Source organism: Panthera tigris, chromosome B4, assembly GCF_018350195.1.
Source record: "Panthera tigris isolate Pti1 chromosome B4, P.tigris_Pti1_mat1.1, whole genome shotgun sequence".
NCBI lineage: Eukaryota > Metazoa > Chordata > Mammalia > Carnivora > Felidae > Panthera > Panthera tigris.
Window position 1 is genome coordinate 126,814,961 of NC_056666.1, and position 19,073 is coordinate 126,834,033.

At 45.9% G+C, this 19,073-nt stretch overlaps 1 protein-coding gene across 1 annotated transcript in view; it reads right to left on the minus strand.

Annotated features, from left to right (window-relative positions):
* Nucleotides 1–4,401: 4,401 nt before the first annotated feature.
* Nucleotides 4,402–19,073, minus strand: part of LARGE1 (LARGE xylosyl- and glucuronyltransferase 1) — a 538,109-nt gene continuing 523,437 nt past the window's right edge. Inside the window, exons 13-15 of the mRNA XM_042993134.1 lie at nt 14,822–14,968; nt 8,848–9,043; nt 4,402–6,019 (exon numbers count right to left, since the gene is read on the minus strand). Of these exons, the coding sequence (XP_042849068.1) occupies nt 5,822–6,019; nt 8,848–9,043; nt 14,822–14,968 (541 nt within the window). The 3' untranslated portion in view covers nt 4,402–5,821. The remainder of the gene's footprint in view (nt 6,020–8,847; nt 9,044–14,821; nt 14,969–19,073) is intronic.

The window sequence follows — 19,073 nt, forward strand, 5'->3', positions numbered from 1 at the left end:
AATATACATTCATCCTAACACACAAAGCATTTCGACTAATGCGTGTATCTTAAAAGTGACTACTTAAATTTAAAGTAAGTAGAAAATGATCACTTTCATTGGTGATAAGATAACTAAGTGGGGTTAGTGATGTGTCCCCATGGCTGTATGTGCTGCCTGCCATAGCATCCCACCTATTGGACCATCTCACCAATGCACATGCACACACATTGATGGTGAACCTTCTGAGGACTGGCTTCTTTAATGCTATTTGCCATACAATTTTATGTTATACAATATACTATATAATATTAATGAATTTAGAAAGTCACACATGCATATGTACCTATTTCATGAATTGCTTTGTATATGTATATCTATTTCTCATTCAAAACACTAAACTATTGCAAAATGTGCTTTTCAAAATGTCATTGTCATAAAGTGCAAAGGACCCAGGAATTATTCCTGATTAGAGACTGTAGGCAACTATGCAATGTGTCTTAGATTGGATTGGACCCTGGAGTTAGAGGTGGGATGGATGTGGTTACTGTTACACAGAAATTATTAGGGCAATCAGCAAACTGTGAATGTAGACTGTGTAATGGATTATCATATTGTAGCAAACTTTTCTTGAATTTCATCACTGCATCATGGTTATATGAGAATGTCCTTTAAAACAAATACATGCTAAAGTATTCAGATTAAAAAGGGTGTAACATCTACAATCCACTGTTAAAGGTTCCAGAAAAAATATAGACAGATATAAAGCCTAAGTGGTCAAATGTTAACAATCATTGAATCTAAGTGAAGGGCATACAGTTCTTTGTATTATTCTTACAACTCTTCTATATGCAAGTGTAAGTTTAAAAAAAATAATCTGGGGTACCTGGGTAGCTCAGTCGGTTAAGCATCTGACTTACTTTCGGCTCAGGTCCTGATCCCAGGGTTGTGGGATTGAGCTGAGTCAGGCTCCATACCCAGGTTAAGATTCTCTCTCTGTCTCTCCCTCCCTCTGTCCCTCTCCCCCGCTCCTGTGCTCTTTGTCTAAAAAAACAAACAAAACACCAAAAAACCTAAAATTGTTGACGTGAGTGTAATAAAATAAGACCTATTTCAGCATTGTATGTTTTTTAGCTCTCCAGGTAAATATATTACCTGAAAGCTGGCTGTGCCTGGGTCACTGCTGCATTCACAGTGCATATCCCACAGTAGATGCTCCATAAATTCTTTGTGGAATGAAGAAAGAAATATTAGTACAGTGAAATTACTCTGACGCCACCACTGGAGCCCTTCCTTCCTTTAGAATTTCAGCAGCATAACGTACCCAGGAATCTCTTGACAGTTCTTCTCTGGGCAAACTCTGTTAGTCATCCCATGACATCATCCCAGCCTCATTGGTCCCAAACCTTGGGAAACACTTTCCCAAAACTGACCGACCTCCTTTCATTCCAGAAAACACCGTCTCTCAAGACTGTGTTGGAAAAAAACAAGGACCAACTCCATCAAATAGTCACAATAAGAAACCCAACATTTCTGTGGTGCCCCCATTATCTCCTTTCCGATATTACCAATCATTCCTTGAAATCAGGGGAGGGGGGTTCTTACTAAGAACATTTTTGTTAAAAGAATGAAGACAAAAACCATGGTATCTCTGACATTAGATTCTATGGGTCTGAAACTACTTAGAATGCACTTAGTGGATAACTGACATTTCATAAACTTCAATGGCATTAAATTGAAGATAAACACACAATTAATAAGGCAAGGAAAAAAAAAAAGCATATCACCATGAACTACATGATGATGTGGCTGCATAAGCCTGTAGCCAAACTGATTTCAATGTCGTATGGGGAGGCAGCAGCACAGAGTGGAAAGACATGGGTTTTTGAAGTCAGCCAGATTTTGGCTCAAATTCCAGAACCTTCATGAACAACCTGCGTGATTTTGGGCAACTCACATAATTGCTCTGAGGGGTTGGTTCCATTAGCTAAAGAGTAGGGATAGTCAAACCTTCCTTATATTATTATGCCACTGTGAAGATTCATCAGTGCCAACTACCATAGAAGTCTTAGTTCAGTAAATGGTGGCTCTTATCTTCCCCGAGAGTGTGCAGGAGCCGTGTTGGAGGGGATTTTAATCACGTTTCTTCCACTAACACAGAGCTCCCTAAAGGCCGGGTGACCACAAATGAAGCCTTAACTCAAAGACAGTAGAGTCTTTGAAAGGAACAGAATTAAAGTAGGGTCTGTCCTTTCATGATGGGGTACAAAGAAGCTATTAGTCAACTCGGCAAATATGTGCTCTGTAAATCAGCTCAACACTCAGAGAGATCACTTTGAAGCAGCAAGCTGAGTTCGGGTCTAAGGGCGAGATTAAAACATAGTGTCTCGACCTGTGCCATGTAATCTAGGAGGTGACCCAGGAGACGCATTCAGGGAACGAATTACTGCTTCCTAGAGTTGATCCCAGCCATGTCTAAATATGATTATAGACTGCCAGGCCTATTTCACATGAATTTTCAGGAAGTCCATGAGCATAGCAAGATTTAGAGCTTCTAGGGGAGATTGCTGTCTGGACAGTGTTATTGGATGGATGTTGGAGAAAGTCTAGAAATCTAATACTCTTCCCATATAGGTTCAAATGCTCTCATTGGCCAATATTTAATAGATTTCTTTCTTACTGGGGAAGGAAGGAGCATTGCAGGTTATATGGTTTTGGATCCACCCAAGTAGGCATGGGTTTAAATTCTGGTTCTGCCGTACATTATTGTGAATTCAGGGAAGCTAATTTCCCAGAGCTCCCTCGGTTTCCTCATCTATAAGCAGTAATTTTCATTTTGCAGCCTTGCTGCAAGGATTCAATGAGCTAATGCATGCAAAGGCCCTTTTACATAGTAGTTACTTGATAAATCTTAACTCTCCAGGGAATAGTATGGGTGCTAAATGAGAAGAACTTTTTTTTTCCTCCCAGCTGAAAGCCAAGATGGTATTGGCTTCTTTAGGCCTGAAAACATCCGTGTGGCCCATTTATAAGCTTGTTTTGCCCTGGGGAACTGATTCTAGGGAATCCACATCGATAGTGATTGCCTCTGCCCACAGGCAGCGCCCCCCACCCTTGAACTGGGATGTGCAGTGAGATGCCGCTGTGGGCTAAGTTCTGGAAGTTCCTTCTGTTGGCTCTGCAGACCTCAGCCTCCACTGACTTGGCAGCCTCTGTGTTGAACTTGGGCCTTAGCCTCTGAGCTCTAGCCTTAAGTGAGACCGGCTTCACTGTGTCAGGCACCTGTCTTTGGGGGAATAGGATTTTCTCCTGTTGGTGTGGAGAGTCAGTTTCGGGCTTTAATAAATTCAGTGTGCATGAAGCTACATTGTCGTCCAATTTATACCTATTGTCTCAAAGCACTTAGTACCTTCTCTTCTTCTCAGAGGTGACCCAGTCTGCATGGTAAGTGATACGGTCATTCTCATACCCATAGAAACGCAAGTAAAAGCAAGGTGGCTGGGCAGGATCCAGGGGCTGTGAAAAATTTAAAACATAAAAGGCTTTAGGGAATTAAAAATTGATTTTTAACATCAAAGAGCTAGTACTACTGTATATTCTCACTTGGCTCAAGTAGCTGGTAGTGATTAATTAAAAATTACATCTATTAACAATGGTCTTCTCTAGAAAAGAGAGTTTTTGAGTGAGTGAACGAGTGTGTGTGTGTGTGTGTACACAACGAAGATAAAAAGGCACTGGTGCGCTGGTAAATGTTTAACAACCAGCTCTTGGCTGGGGGGAGGGGGGTAGTGCCCTGATTTGTGGTTTTCAGATTTCCCATGGTGTAAATACTTCCATCATGGCCAATTTCAAACACAAGAGTAGGAGAAAGATGCACACAGTAAGTCCTCAGCTGGTCGGGGCTGGCTCTCACACACCTATGGAGAAAGGGGACTTTACCATGTACTTTGAATACTTTTGTGATAGTCTACTTTTTACAGTATTCATATATTGTGATATGCATGCTACCTATATGCTATATGTATGTAATACCATGACAGACATACACATATGCCTACACACAAACTTATCCGTATCTGAGGGTGAGTCTTACTAATTGTTTTCCTAAGTTTTTAAAAATCAACCTGAGTGAAATCTCCCCTTGGGCATATAACACATGGAAGGGTCTCATAGGTCAGATTGCGGTGGGGTGTCACATGGCCACCAGGACAGAGTCTTAGAGGCTCACTCTGCTACTGACGACCAGGTTTTAACGTGCTAGCGTCTGAGATATAAAACATCTGGCTTCCGTGCCGAGACAGAAGCTGGACGGAGACTCTGAAGACACTTTGAGGGTCAGAGGGTGTGGTGAGATCTAACCTCAGAAAAGGAGAAAACAAGGTTAAGGTTCAAATGGTGAGAAAAACAAAACGGGAGAACACAAAGTGTAAAGTTGCTGTTTATCGATCTTGCTCTCTACCCTGGAGCTACCCTCTGCAGCTTCTTACAGGAGTGGAGGGAGGGAGCGGGGGAGACACAGTCCGTACTTTCGTTTATTGAATGCAGCGTTCGCTGGTCACATTGCAACTCAATACAAACAGCCCAGCCTAGAGGAGGGCGTGGACTTTTGTTCTCATCAATGTAAACACAACATTAATATTGAAGATTCAAGAAAATGGGTAAAAAGTCCAGCGTCTCCTCAATCCTTGTAATGGTAAAGGTGCTTGCCTGCCCTCTGGACAGGTCCCAGAGGGAGCCCCAGGCTGTGACCTCCTCCCACCCGCAGCGAAGCAGCACGGAGTCGGAGGAACCCAACACATTCTTCCTCAAGGTCTCCAAAGGGACACGTGAATCTTCGGAATTGGGCATGTGTGAACTATTACAGTTCTTCTGAAGGCCTGGGAGGTTCGTACCTTTCATGTGCACCAAAGCAGCCCCTTCAGAGCCCTTTCTTCAGGAAGCGGTCACTGCCAATAGAAAATGTGACTGGTTGTAGACGGGATGGTCTTCCTATTTCCACAGTCCCCGTCTTAGCCCCTGGATTCTGGAGAGTAGGGAATTCAAGGTCACGGGGGCCTCAGTGAGAATCCTGAAGAGGGCTGCCCATGTTTAAATATTGGCTGAAGACTCTTGTCCTCCTTGCTGGGCCACTGCTCATAAGGGGATGTTGGTTGATGCAGCTGATTCTCTTTCAGAGACTTAAAAGATCAAGTTTTCAATTTTGGATTCCCAGACCAAAAACAAACAAACAAACAAAATCCCCTCAAAGGAAAACAAATCAAAGCAAAACAAGAGCGACCTTGAGGATAAAGAACCAACCCACCCCACCTCCAGGTCCCACCAGGTATAATGTCCCCACTGGGTCTTTCCACATAGTTGGTTCAGATCATTGGATGGCCCCTACCTTGGATACACAGCTAGATTGCAGGACACAAAAGAAAGTTTCCTCTGGACAAAAAGACAGTTTTGCCTTTATTTTCTGGGATCGCTAACCCCCAGCACCCTGACTTCCCTTTCTTAAAAAGCAACAAGAACATCCCTAAAGACCAGCTCGGTTTTGTGGCTTTTTAGTAGGATAACCCCTTTGCTCCCTCTAACACCCCTGTGTCCCGTTCTTGAAGAGACTGTGTCGATGAGCTACTCTTCCACATTCTGGGAATGCCAGATTGTGGAGCAGAGAGGAGCTGGCTGGATCCTTGTCCCAGATCTCTGTAGTGTGGGTGGCTTTGTTGGGCCAAAGAGACAAATAAAAACAAACCAAAAAAGCATTGCTCAAATTTTGAGTTTGAAGGCTGGGCCCCAAATAGCAAAGTGGCTTTTCCCCTGCAGAATAGGTCTCTCCCTAGGGGTGGGTTTCCTGGTGCTAGCTGTTGTTCTCAGCCGTGAGATATTTGAGGGCGGCAAAGCCGTAGCGGCGGGACATGTCCTGCTGAAACTCTTCCTTCAGGGTTTTGAGACAGATGCGGTATTGCTTGTTGGACCGGAACTTGGTGATGTCAAAGCTGGGGGCGTGAGGCATGTGGATCATGTAGGCATTGGGCAGCACGATGAATTCATATTCCTGGAAAACAAGAGTAGTGTGAGAGCGCTTGCAAGAACCCTTCAGAATGCATGATGAATGCCCAAGTGCATGACCAAATGACAAAGTGACTGAATGAAGTGGGGAATGATGTCAGCAAGGAGGGTGGGGCCATGGAAAGCCTGCCATACTGGAGAGGGACAGAGCAGGCCTGTTTCCCTGACTCTGGACAAACTTCTTGGCTTCTCTATGCCTTAGTTTTCTCATCTATAAAGTAAAAGTAATAATACCTACCTTGAAAGATGACTAATAATGTGTGGATGATGCTGGGCAGAGCTCATGGCCCATGAAAGATTCTTGATAAATGTGAGTACATGCCCACGTGGTTGTTCTAGAATGACATAAGCCACGAGAGACTCTGTTGCTCAATTAAATGATGTCTGTTTATGTGATTTCTCATAGGGCTTGATGAGGTTTGACAGACTAACATACTAGTACACAAGAGGGGACAAAAAAGGAATAATAAAAAAAAAAGATCCCAATGGAATCTCATAGATTCCATGAGCTTTCATGGAACGCTCATTAGGAACAAAGCTCTTGCCTACCTATCCTTCTTACACATCACATCGCCATACAGGGGCCTCTGCTTGGCAGAATACAGATAGAAACTCAGACCAAAAATAAAATGTCTCCAAACAGCCCAAATGAGTGACATAAATTTAGAATGTGTAACAAAGGAGAATCCGGTGCACCTTCACTCAGACTCTGTGTATTCTGGTTTTGGACATAATGTCTGATAGGCTTTGATCATCTAGTTTCCCGGCCCAGAACAGATCAGAATAAACTATGAGAGGGAAAATCAGAATGGAGAAAGGTAGGGGCGCCTGGTGGCTCAGTCAGTTAAGCGTCTGACTTCGGCTCAGATCATGATCTGTGGTTCACAAATTCAAGCCCTGCTTCTGGCTCTGTACTGATAGCTTAGAGCCTGGAGCCTCCTTCGGATTCTGTGTCTCCCTCTCTCTCTGCCTCTCACTCTCTCTGTCTCTCTTTCTCTCTCAAAAATATATAAACATTAAAAAAAAATGGAGAAAGGCATCTGTTACAGATGGAAGAACACTGACCGCAGCAAGAAATGACAGGTGATGGTAAGGAGGAGTAAGAAAAATTCCTGAAAAGAAAATGCAAGAACTGTCAGAGCTTAGCTGTTGCGACATCTCCTACAGGGACAAAGCAGCTCACCGATCCCATTAGCCCCAGTAGGTGTGGCTGGATTACCTGTCAGGTATGACCTCATTATTTCCTTCAATCACTGGAAAGGGCAAAATTGGCTGTGCTACTGGCAAAAAAGGGAAATAAGCAAGAAATGCTCAAGAATCCCACCAAAATTGCCTAAAACAAACAAAGCCCAGGTTTTAGTGCTGGAAAAATTAATTTTATTTGAACCAGTTCACCTCACCACACTGCTGGATACAAAAATAGTACTTTTCTTTTTGTTCAAGCAGAAGCTGAGGCAGACTAAACATTTCTGTCTGTGAGTAGCACTAGACTACCTCCAAGTATCAATGACAAAATGAATACTATCAGTCATGCTTCTGTTGTTAAATATGGACACTATTCTACAGCCTTCCATCTACACAGGTGGTTTGCAACCCTAGATACTTATTAAAACCACTTGGGACTGCTCTCAAATATAACAAGCTGTTGGAAAATTCTCCAGGTGATTCTCAGGCCAGGCAGCACTGAGCATATCCAACCTTGCTTTTTTTTTTATGAATTTGGTGCTCCTGTTGAGAAGTATGTGCATTGTGCTCCATGAACAGGTGCCTTGGAGAATAGACACAAAGAGAAAAAGGTGGAGTTGAGAGGCCCAGGAATCCTTCTCCTAACTTAACCAGATCAACTTTACTTTTGTTTGTTTAACACGGGGGCTGATGAACTGCAACATGTCCGGCTTGCTGCATGTTTTTATAAATAAAGTTTTATTGGAACACAGCCACACTCACTGGTTTAGATACTGCCTACCACTGAATGACAAAGGCAGAGTTAAGTCGTTGAGAAGGAGACCTGTAGGCCCCACAAAGCCCCCCAATTCAAAAAAAATTTTTTTTAATGTTTATTTATTATTGAGAGACACAGCATAAGCATGGGAAGGGCAGAGAGAGGGGGAGACACAGAATCTGAAGCACGCTTCAGGCTCTGAGCTGTCAGCACAGAGCCCGATGCGGGGCTTGAACTCACAAAATGTGAGATCATGACCCGAGCTGAAGTCGGACGCTTAACCGACTGAGCCACCCAGGTGCCCCTAAAGTCCCCAAATTTTCTATCTGGTCCTTTGTGGAATAAGTTTGCAGACTCCTGGTTTAACCTGTTGGAATTCTACTGATTTCTTCTGAAGCAGGTGTTTAATAAATATTATTGAATGAATGAAAGTGTTTTCACAACTAAATACAGTCTAAAGACCATCACTTATAGTTATAACGTACAATAATGAGCTGCCCCTCAGCCTCAAGCCTTGTGTCACTCATATGGAACTCCTAAAATGCTTTGGGCCACTTATATGGCTCTAACGCTAAGTGACGATTTTTCATCCTCATCATTAAATTGGGTAAGGATGGGGGGGTGGAATGTTTTGTCACAAGACACTCACACTTGCCTGGGTCCTGGTCAGGAATCGAACTCTCACCCAAATGTAGAGAAAGAAGGTTTGGAAATCGACAGCCCTAAGAATTAGCACTGCCATTTTCTCACTTCTGGTCCTAGGCCATGTCTTGTTCCCTCTTGGGCTCTGCTTTCTCACCTCCAAGGTCCCCTTTCAGCCCTGAAGTCTAGGCTGCTTCTTTCCTCACAGCCATGACAGTCCATTGTCTCACCTGTGCATCCAGTTCCATGATATGAGCCACCTTGTTCCATCCAAAGCCCACAAACCTCCGGTCATACTCAGGGCAGTCCCTTCTCACAACAACATATGGCTCGAAATCAGCTTCCCACTCAACACGGTAAGGCGTGGTGGCAGTCCGCCACTTGGCGAAGTTTGTGGGAGCATGGCCTTTTGTCCAGACGTGGTACCTAGGTCACACAGAGAAAAGCCATTGGGCAAAAGGAAGGAAGGAAAGGTTTATGCAGATACGGTCCTTGTGGGTTGCACTGTGTCCCCCCCCAAAAGATGTTCAAGCTCTAACTTTCAGTACCTGTGAATGGGACCTATTTGGAAAGAGGGTCTTTGCAGATATATCAAGATGAGATCATGGTGGAATAGGGTGGGCTCTAATCCAACCACTGGTATCTTTATAAGAAGAGGCAAATGTGGACACTGAGACACACACTGGGAGGATGCCATGGACAGGTGGAGGCAGAGATGGAAGTGATGCTCCCACAAGCCAAGGGACATCAGAGTTGGCCAGCCTCCACCAGGAGCTGGAAAGAGGCAAAGAAGGATTCTTCCCTAGAGCCTTTGGAGGAAGAATGAACCTGCCAACACCTTGATTTTGGATTTCTGGCTTCCACAACTGCAAGAGAATAAACTTCTGCCATGTTGGGCTGCCCGCTTTGTACAATTTTGTTATGGCAGCCTTAGGAAACTAACCCAGTCTGTTATGTACATCTTTCACTAACGCCAAGACTCTCACAATGAAGGGGTCGGTGAGTTCGTGTATCATTTATATGGAATGAACTGCAGGTGAGTGGATGCTGGTTGATCCTACCAGAGAACACGGTGCCCCTGCCCTCATACAACATTCTCCCCCCTGAGGCTGAACCTGTGACCGTGTCACTCCTGTGAGTATGTTACATCATATGGCAAAAGGGATCCTTGTAGAATCCTCATAGATGTAATTAAATTGAGCAATCAGTTGATTTTGGACTAATTAAAAGGGGGATTCCTGGGGTGGGTCTGGCCAAATCATGTGAACTTTTAGATCTGAGTTTGGAAGAGAGTGAAGAGCCATGTGTGGGCTACCTGTGGGGGCCACATGGCAAAGAGCCAGCAGGGAAATGGTGACCGTGGCCTTCCAAGTGCAAGGAAAGGAAGTCCATGAGCCCAGAGTTCAGGAGAACTGTAGTCTTGCCCTCACTTTGATTTCAGCCCAGTGAGACCCTACATGGAATCCAGACATTCCATGCCCCAATCTCTCACCCTCAGGGACTGTGAGGGAACAAATTTGTATTGTTTAAAGCTTCTAAATTTGTAGCAACTTGTTATATAGCAAATGAATACAACTATATAACAACAATCCTAACAAGCTAATAGTTATTAAGCACTTACTACATACCAGTTATATTGTAAATACTGTATCTATAGCTTTAAATTGGTATAACTTAATACCAAGTTACAAATAATAAGGATGGGCTGGGATTCAATCCTAGACAGCCTGGCTCAAGGGCCAGGACCCTGAACCACTATGCTAGGTTATCTCTCTTCCGTGTCATTCTTACCCACACTCTCTGGTCTATACACACAGAGAGTCAATAATCAGACACTAAGTTGAATAACTAACTAACGAGTAACCTAAAAACCTGAGGGGTACCTAAGACAGAGGGCAGACAGTAGGGCAGGAATCTGCCTCTGGAAGCTACAAAGAGATGACAGGAGGCTGGGAGCCTAGTGAAGGCAGCAGACCTGGCCCAAGAGCAAGGGGTTAGGGACAAAGAACACGGTAGAAGATAAAATGAAAGTGAGACTGAAGGGTAGGACCGTAACATCTTAGGGAGCTACAGGGAGAACAGAGCTCGTGGTCTGGGGGTTCCACCTCCACGCAGGGAGGGTCTAAAGCATGTGAGATTTTTTTTTAATGGGTATTTATTTTGGAGAGAGAGTGAGCAAGAGGGAGAGAGCACGCATGTGCGTGGGGCAGGGGCAGAGAGAGAGGGAGACAGAGGATCCGAAGCGGGCTTGGCGCTGAGAGCAGAGAGCCCAGTGCAGGGCTGGAACTCAGGAACCGTGAGATCATGATCTGAGCCAAAGTCACATGCTCAACCCACTGAGCCACCCAGGCGCCCCTAAAGCGAGTGAGGTTTAAGTGAGAGTGGGTGGTCAGTGGAGCCCTGCTGGCAGGGGAGGCGGCCGCTTACTTATTCTGCTCCCTCCTGACGGAGGCTGGGCCTGCCCTGAAGCCTGAGGAACTCCCCAGTGCGCGGGCACTGGCCTTTCAGTAAGCTGTGTTGTGGGGCGACATGGCCAGGCTGGCAGAGAGCAGGGACTTGAATCCTCAGCTCTATCAGTTCAGCAACTGCCACCTAAACCACAGTCACACAATGGGAAGAAAAATGAAAGGCTGAGTCACATCACCTTAACAGAGTGTGAAAAGCAGGGATACTGCGAGATGTCGGGATTAATCAAAAAATCAGGCTGGGAAGGAGTTGATTTTCCATCTGTGAACTAGCCCAACAGGCAGCCTTGACATCTGAGACTTGCACAGAGCCGGCCCAGCACGACCGGTGGCTGTGAACATGCACTAGGCTCAAGCATGGCACAGTGGGACCACTGCACCAGGGTTTAAAACCCACCTCCGCCACTTAGGAGCTGGGGACCTCGGTCAGCAAAGCATTTAAATGAGGCTTCACTTGCCTCTTGCATCCACTGGAGAAAAGAATATCTATCTTGTTGGACTGCTGAGGAACTGAAATGAGAAAATGTTTATAAAGGGCTTGGCACAGTGCTAGCATACAGCAGGCGTTCAATAAATGCTCCTTCCCTAGAGGCACTTTAACAAGGTGGCTGAAAACAATGGCTCTAGCGGCGCCTGGGTGGCTCAGTCGGTTGAGCGTCCGTCCAACTTCAGCTCAGGTCATGATCTCACAGTCCCTGAGTTCGAGCCCCGCATCGGGCTCTGTGCCGACAGCTCAGAGCCTGGAGCCTGCTTCAGATTCTGTGTCTCCTTCTCTCTCTGCCCCTCCCCTGCTCACACTCTGTCTCTCTCTCTCAAAAATAAATAAACTTAAAAAAAAAATGTAAAAAAACAAAACAAAACAAAACAAAACAATGGCTCTAGAGCCTCCCTGTCTGGGTTTGAATTCTGTCACTTAGCAGGTGCAGAAAACTTACTGAATTCCTCTGCTCCTTCATTTCTTTCTCTAGGTGAATTTATTAATAAATAATAATTAATATGATTCATTTCTTTCTATAGGTAAAACAGAGATGCTAATACCTACTTCATAGATTTCTGACAACTATGTGAATTCACATAAAGTATCCAGAGCAGTGCCTGATATGTAATAATTCCTCAAAAAATGAAAATATTCTCATTATTTCCCCTTGTTTGCCCTAACTACAATGTCAATTCACAGTGGTCTTACTCCCAGGGATATCAATGCATCAATAGCCTTCTTATTTAGAATATAAACTCGTGGCCTACTGTATGAGAAAGAGGAAATGGGGGAGGGAGGCAGCTGGCTCAGTCCTCTACTCCTGGGTGGGAAGGCAGCTTTCCTTAGCTCAGCAGCAACACTGATAAGCATACTGAGTGGCTGGTCAGCACAGAACAGGGTGACATTACAGTTCACCTGCCATGAAAACACATCACAGCCTGAATACTCGCTCAAGGAACCTACCGTGAGTCCAGTAGACATTGGACTTCAAGGCTGTTCTCTGGGACCATCAGCACCAGGTAGCCTCCAAAGAAACAGAGATGAGAGAGGTTTCCTGGATATAGCATGTGGGATGCTACTTCTGAGAGATCTGGGGGCATTCTGCTTTGAGCAGTGGTACTTAGACTTGAGCTGAGTACCAGAATCACCTAGGAGACTATTTTTTTAACCAATCACTGGGTTCCACCCCCAGAGCCTCTGATCGGTTACATCTGGAATAGGGCTTGAGAGTTGGCACTTGGAAGTTTCCAGGGGATGTTGGATGCGACTTGTCCAAGGAGGCTTGACAGGTCATCATTTGGAGGGAAGGTGACAGAAGCAATTTCTTGGAGGGAAGGTCTATAATTTAGCACTTGGCCTTGTGGCTTGTGAGCTGTTGGCCAGAGCAGCAATCACGGACGCAGCAGGCCAAACATGACCACAGACATGGCCTTGAAATGAGTTCTCAGATCACCTGGGGATGGGGATGGAAGGAAAGATGCCTTGGAAATGTACCAGGCGTGGAGCCATGAGGCTATGGCATCTGTAGGAAACTCAGACTGATTTTGGTCTCAGTGCCTCCATGTTTACCTTTATCTTCTGACACTGATTGGTGGGAACATTCAGGACCCAGTCCAATGGTATTAGACTTAAAAGCACTGGCTGTGCAGCTCCTAAGACCTGGTCTGAATCCAGGCTCTGCCACGTACTGGCGATGTGTCTTTGGGCAAGTTATTTAGCCTCTCAGAGTCTCAGTTTCTTTATCTGTAGAAGGGGAATAACAGTTATCTGCCTCATGGATTTGTTGTGAGGATTCCATGAGCTGATGACAGTGTCTGGCAGAAGTTATATATTCAAAAACTGGTGGTTGTGGTTATTTTTTCTCCAAGAAGAAAGAAGTCTTCGTTTTGGGGGGCAGGTATTAAATCAAGTGATTTCAGATCACTTTCCAGAATTCTGGATACAGGAAGAAGGTTGGGGTTCAAGTCCTGGCATGAGCAGGTCCCCTCCACTCCTCAGTTTATCTGTATAAAATGCGTAAAAGGATCATCTCCGAATTGTTGAATGAATAACCTATCTCATGAAGGTACTTTCCCAAAATAAAACTTGTTTGAGAAAACCTTCTAGAAACTTCTAGTAACTTAGTAGTAGTATGGAAACTTAAGTTATTATTACAATCTTTTTTAAAAATTTATTAAAAAAAATTTTTAATGTTTATTTATTTTTGAAAGACAGACAGAGCATGAGTGGGGGAGGGGCAGAGAGAGGCGGGGACAGAGGGTCTGAAGCAGGCTCCAGGCTCTGAGGTGTAAGAACAGAACCCGATGCAAAGCTTGAACCCATGAACCGTGAGATCACGGCCTGAGCCGAAATTGGCCACTGAACTGACTGAGCCACCCAGGTGCCCCACTATTACAATCTTTTTGGTAAAATTCGGGTTGCCTGGAAATGTATGATTTTTCACTCCAAGGTGGCATTGGCCGTTCTTACACTGTTCAAAGCAGAGGCTTCTCTGTAAAATCGGAGACGGGAGCAGTGGCTCTGTCTTCAGACTGTTCTGTCACGAGACCGGGGAGGACTCGTACTTCCCCCAAGGGCACTACACTTACTGTTTACACTTACAGCCTGTTTCTGGGAGTCAGAGCCCCTTCCCACCTGTGCAGGTGCACACGCTCTCTGGGCACTGTGGACAGGTGGCAGGGCAGCTCCCCTGCGATGCTCCTGCAGGACTTTGGGAACTTGGAAAGTCAGGCAAGTGAGAGGCTTGTTCAGACCTGTCACTTGGGCAATAGCAAAGTCAGTGGCCCCATCTGCTATATCTGACCCTGCAGTCACCTTGATGCTATTAGTTGTTGAAGCTACATGAGCCCATCCTAGGCCTGAGGACCTTGGAGACCAGACCACTCACAGGAAAAGGAAAAGGGGGAATAGGAGTCATCATGCTAACAGGACAAACCCATTTCCCAGATGAATGAAGTAACAAACAAACCAAAGAGAGAATTCAGAGAGAGGAGATGGGATCAAGTATAAGCTGAACTTCCTACCTGATGACCTGATCCTTCCATCTGGACACATCATGTCCACCACCCATGTGCAAAACAGAGCACACAGCATGTGGGAAGAGAAAGAATATTCCAAAGACCTAGTGGGGGCCAGTGGTGCTTCTTCTGGCCTTTAAATGGTTTAAGGTAGCAACAAACTTCTGGGCCAGCAGCTCTGGTGCCTGGGTTTCCAAGAAGGTCCCGGACACCCCCAGGAGGGATGGCACCGAGGGCAACTCACCTGAATGTGAAGAGAGTCCCCATGTCCAGCATTGACAGCAACTCCGCTTTGGACTTGGGGAAAGACAGCCGGTAGCGCAGTGTCTCGAATGCAGGGACAATCATCGCTTTCTTGGTGCTGGCAAGGTCAAGCTGGATGACAGACTTCCTGAAAAGAGAGGGCAGGCAGAAACAGGGTTTCATGATACCAGGCAAAGGCCTTTCCCACGTGAGGACAGGGAGAGGGTTGGCACAAGGGGGTGGAGGACAGAAAGCCCAAGTCAAACTCTCAGTTTAAAGATGGGGAAACCGAGGCTTGGGGAGGCCAAGCAGCCAGTCCAATACCACTCAGGAGTCCAGAGAAGCAATGTCACCTCTGAGCCAAGTGCAGAAGGCAGGTCTCCAAGGACTCACGGGGGGGTTGGAGCTCAGCCTGCAGGAGCCACTGCGCTGGCCGCACACTCCTGCTGTGCCACTGGCCGCATGGCATTGTCAGACGTAAAGCTGATGACGTGATCACCAACCTGGGCATTTCTGGGTCGCCTCTCTTGGACTCCTCAACCCCTTGAATCCCCCAGACCCTGAACCTTTAAACTAGCCAGGCCTGCCCCTTGCAGCCAGCACCCAATACAATAGAGCTTTGGTATTCCATGCAAGGGTGGGACATTCTCCATCCTCTTACTCACTCCTACCTTTGACCCTGGCCTTCTGCTCGACTCCCCTGAGACCCAGCTCCTGCCCTTCTAAATTCGTCTGCCATTGCCTAGCTCTATAGCCACCATTCTGAAGGGGAGAAGAGCAGGAGGTTTGTAATGGACACAGAAAGATGATGGGTCTTGTACCAGGCAAGTAATTTAGCTTCTTACTACCTCAGTTCCTCCTCCCTAAAACGGGGCAATGATCTCTCCCTCCTGGAGTTGTTGTGGAGGCTGAACGAGGTAATATAAATACAAATGCTGTTCGGTACACTCGGCACATGGCTGACTTGTAGCAACAAAAGGTCATTATTCTGCCACGACACCATCATTATTCTGGCTTTGGTCTTCCTATGAGCCCTTTTGGCCACAACTATGGTACTTCATTCTGGCTTCCTGCTCAGACCACTGACTCTCGGGTCTCAATGCCAGCAAGGGCTATTTGCTTATTATCTCTGAAGTCTTCCTTGGGGGAATCGAGGCACTGGAAGGCATTTTGCAAAATACTGGAAGCAGCAGTTCCATAGCAATACAACTTATCGCCGTATTGTTAAAGTCACTTCACTCGACACAACTTTGAGTCTATGCGTAAGCAGGGACTGGTCTGCAAAGGGAAGTCATGCTACCATTTAGTAACTGTTAGCCCGGGCCAGCATGGGGCAAGAACAGAGCCGCAGTTTGAGAAGGATGAGGCAGGGCTTGGTATCCATCCATGATGAGGTCAGAATAAGGACAGGTCTCAGAAGTTACCCTTGCTTAAGGGGTAGCACCAGTGTCCCCTTGAGTAGAGGTGGCTGAGAGATGGACCAGAAAGTCATTTTAGAATGCTCTGAATATCATTTGTAGTTCATTCTTTATAATTAGGCTTGTGTTATGTTCACTATATACCAAATCATATATGGTCCCGATGGCACTATTTCTGGGGAGACTCATAGAGGGTGACACCAAGATAGAATCTGGGTGAGCTATATTTAGCCAGTTGGAGGACAAGTAGTCTGAGTCAGACAGCTTTGGTCTGCGTTCCTCTCCTGCTTTGTGTCTCTGAACAATGACTTCATGGCTTCAAACACCAAAGATTCCCTCATCCACAGCCAAGCATTCTCTTCTATATCAATCCTATATTAGACATCAGCAGAACTGAGGCTCGTCACCTTTTCTCCAGGAAAACTAGATACCTTATCTACTGGTTCTGGGTGTTGAGGATGGGACACATGGGTCTACAGAATTTCCCTGGACTCACCAGGTAGCAGAGCCCCTGCAACTACCAGGAAGGAGGGGTTGGGAGGTCCCCCCCCCCCCCAGCACGGATAGTTGCTACTTATTGAACAATCACTGAGCACACCCACTATGTGCCAGGCACCACGCTAGGCACTGGGAGACACAGACTGAACAAAATAGGCCGCATCTTTCCTGCCTGGTATTTACATTCTTGTCTCAAATATCTCAGGATGCTAAAAGCCCAAGATTGCATTTGCAGATAATTGTGTTAAGATAATTGGAAAAAGCGTGGGAGGCCAGTAGCTCTGAACCACAAAGGGATGGGCGAAGCGTGCATACACATCCACAACAGAGATCCAGGAATGCACGTGTGTCTATCTCTATTACTTTTATAATCACAGTCACGGTGGCCACTTCTCAGGCTGCCTGCTCAAAGATGACTCCCCTTCTCGTCGTCCCTGTGTGGAGGAGCAGCTCCCAGAACACACGGCCAGGGCAGTGTTCAGGGGCAGACACTTGACTCAGGCTGAGCAAATCAGTTTCTCACTCTTGGAAGTTTGAACGGAGATGCAGAGACTGAAAACCAAAGAGCTGACATGTACTAATGTCAGGCAGCACTCTAGAGGCTTCTGAACTTCGAAAAAGATTTTTTTTTAACATTTTAATTTATTTTTGAGAGACAGCACAAGCAGGGGAGGGGCAGAGTGAACGGAACACAGAATCCGAAGCAGGCTCCAGGCTCTGAGCTGTCAGCACAGAACCTGATGTGGTGCTCGAACTCACAAACCATGAAATCATGACCTGAGCCGAAGTCGGATGCTTAACTGAGCCACTCAGGCGCCCTGAGGCTTCTGAACTTCTGCTGCAGAGGGTCCCAGAGCTGCCCAGGTTAATTATGGTCTCAGGTATTGGTTTTTCCAGATTCTACTTTGATTCCATAAGAAATACCACTCAACTAGTTTTTGTCTTGTTTTCCTTTGATTTCTTTTCATTTTTATTAAGCTGCCTACCATTGGTTTCTGTTGCTTGCAGCCAAACCACCCTGATCCATATGTTGCAAGGCCCAGAGTAAGCAGACCCAGTAAGCAGCATGCTTCACAAAATGCAGCCCGAGAAAGCCTTATTTCCCTGCATAGAGAGCATCAGATTCCGGAGTGCTTTCTGCAAATTCCCTTTAATCTCCCTGAAACATGCACTGCCACAAAGATGGATTTGTCACTAGATAGGCCCATTACAGACTCAGTTCAAAGAGGTTCTGATATCGATGTCCCGAATGGGTCTCATTACGAAGTTGTTGCAGCAGTAAAGTGGTTCCAGGATGCTGACTCTGAGCACATCTGCTCATGGACATGGCAAAGACAGCTTGGATCCTTCCACACGGCTTCCTTCCCTTGCTGGGGGTTTGTGGACCACCTAGGGATGCACAACATGCCTCCACTATTTACCTGGAAAGTGAGTCCTGCAGGAGATGGAGTGTTTCAAATGCAGAATCTTCAGGGAACAGAGGGGCAGTATAGTTGAGGTGAGAAGGCTAGACCGGGAGCCAAGAGACCTGAGTTCTGGAGCCAGCCCTGACAGGCTGAGTGACTTTTGGTCACTTCACTCATTCCTCTTAGAATCTTAAATCTAGATTAACACTGAAGATTCTAGAAGGCAGTCTGGTACAGGAGCAATCAGACACACTTAGCTTCTAGTTCTGACTCTAGAAACTCACTTGAACTACTCTGAGATTCAGAGTTCATGCTCTCGTTAAATATTTTGGTGAGGAAAAGCACACGTGCATATGGAAATACTTGGTGCCATGCCTAGCGCACGTTAAGCACTGCGTATGTGATGGTTCAGCCTATGACGGTTGCTTTTATGTGCCAACTTAGGGAGGCAATGCTGCCAGCTGTTTGGTGGAACCACTCATCTAGATGTTGCAATGAAAATATTTCATGGATGTAATTAACGTTTACAATCAGCTAACTGGAAATAAAGGCCTGAAAACAAGGCCCGAACCCACAACTGTGAGATCATGACCTGAGCCGAAATCAAGAGTGGGATGCTTAACCAACGGAACCACCCAGGCGCCCCTGGACTGAGGGACTCTTAAAAGAAACCTTAGGCTTCTACTGAAGTAGTTCAGAACCCTGTGCAGCACATGCAAGTGACCTGGGGCCAGCCAGCACTGGGTTCAAATCCTGCCTGCCACTCTCTTATGACCTTGGGCATGATGCTCCATTTCTCCTGCTCACAGGTTCCCCGTCTACAAAGTGGAGATGATGACTCTTACCAATAGGGCTGCTGAAAGGATGAAGCAGAACAGTCCCTCTAGAGCCCAACCCAGTGCCTGACTTAGAATAGCTGCTTCACAAACAA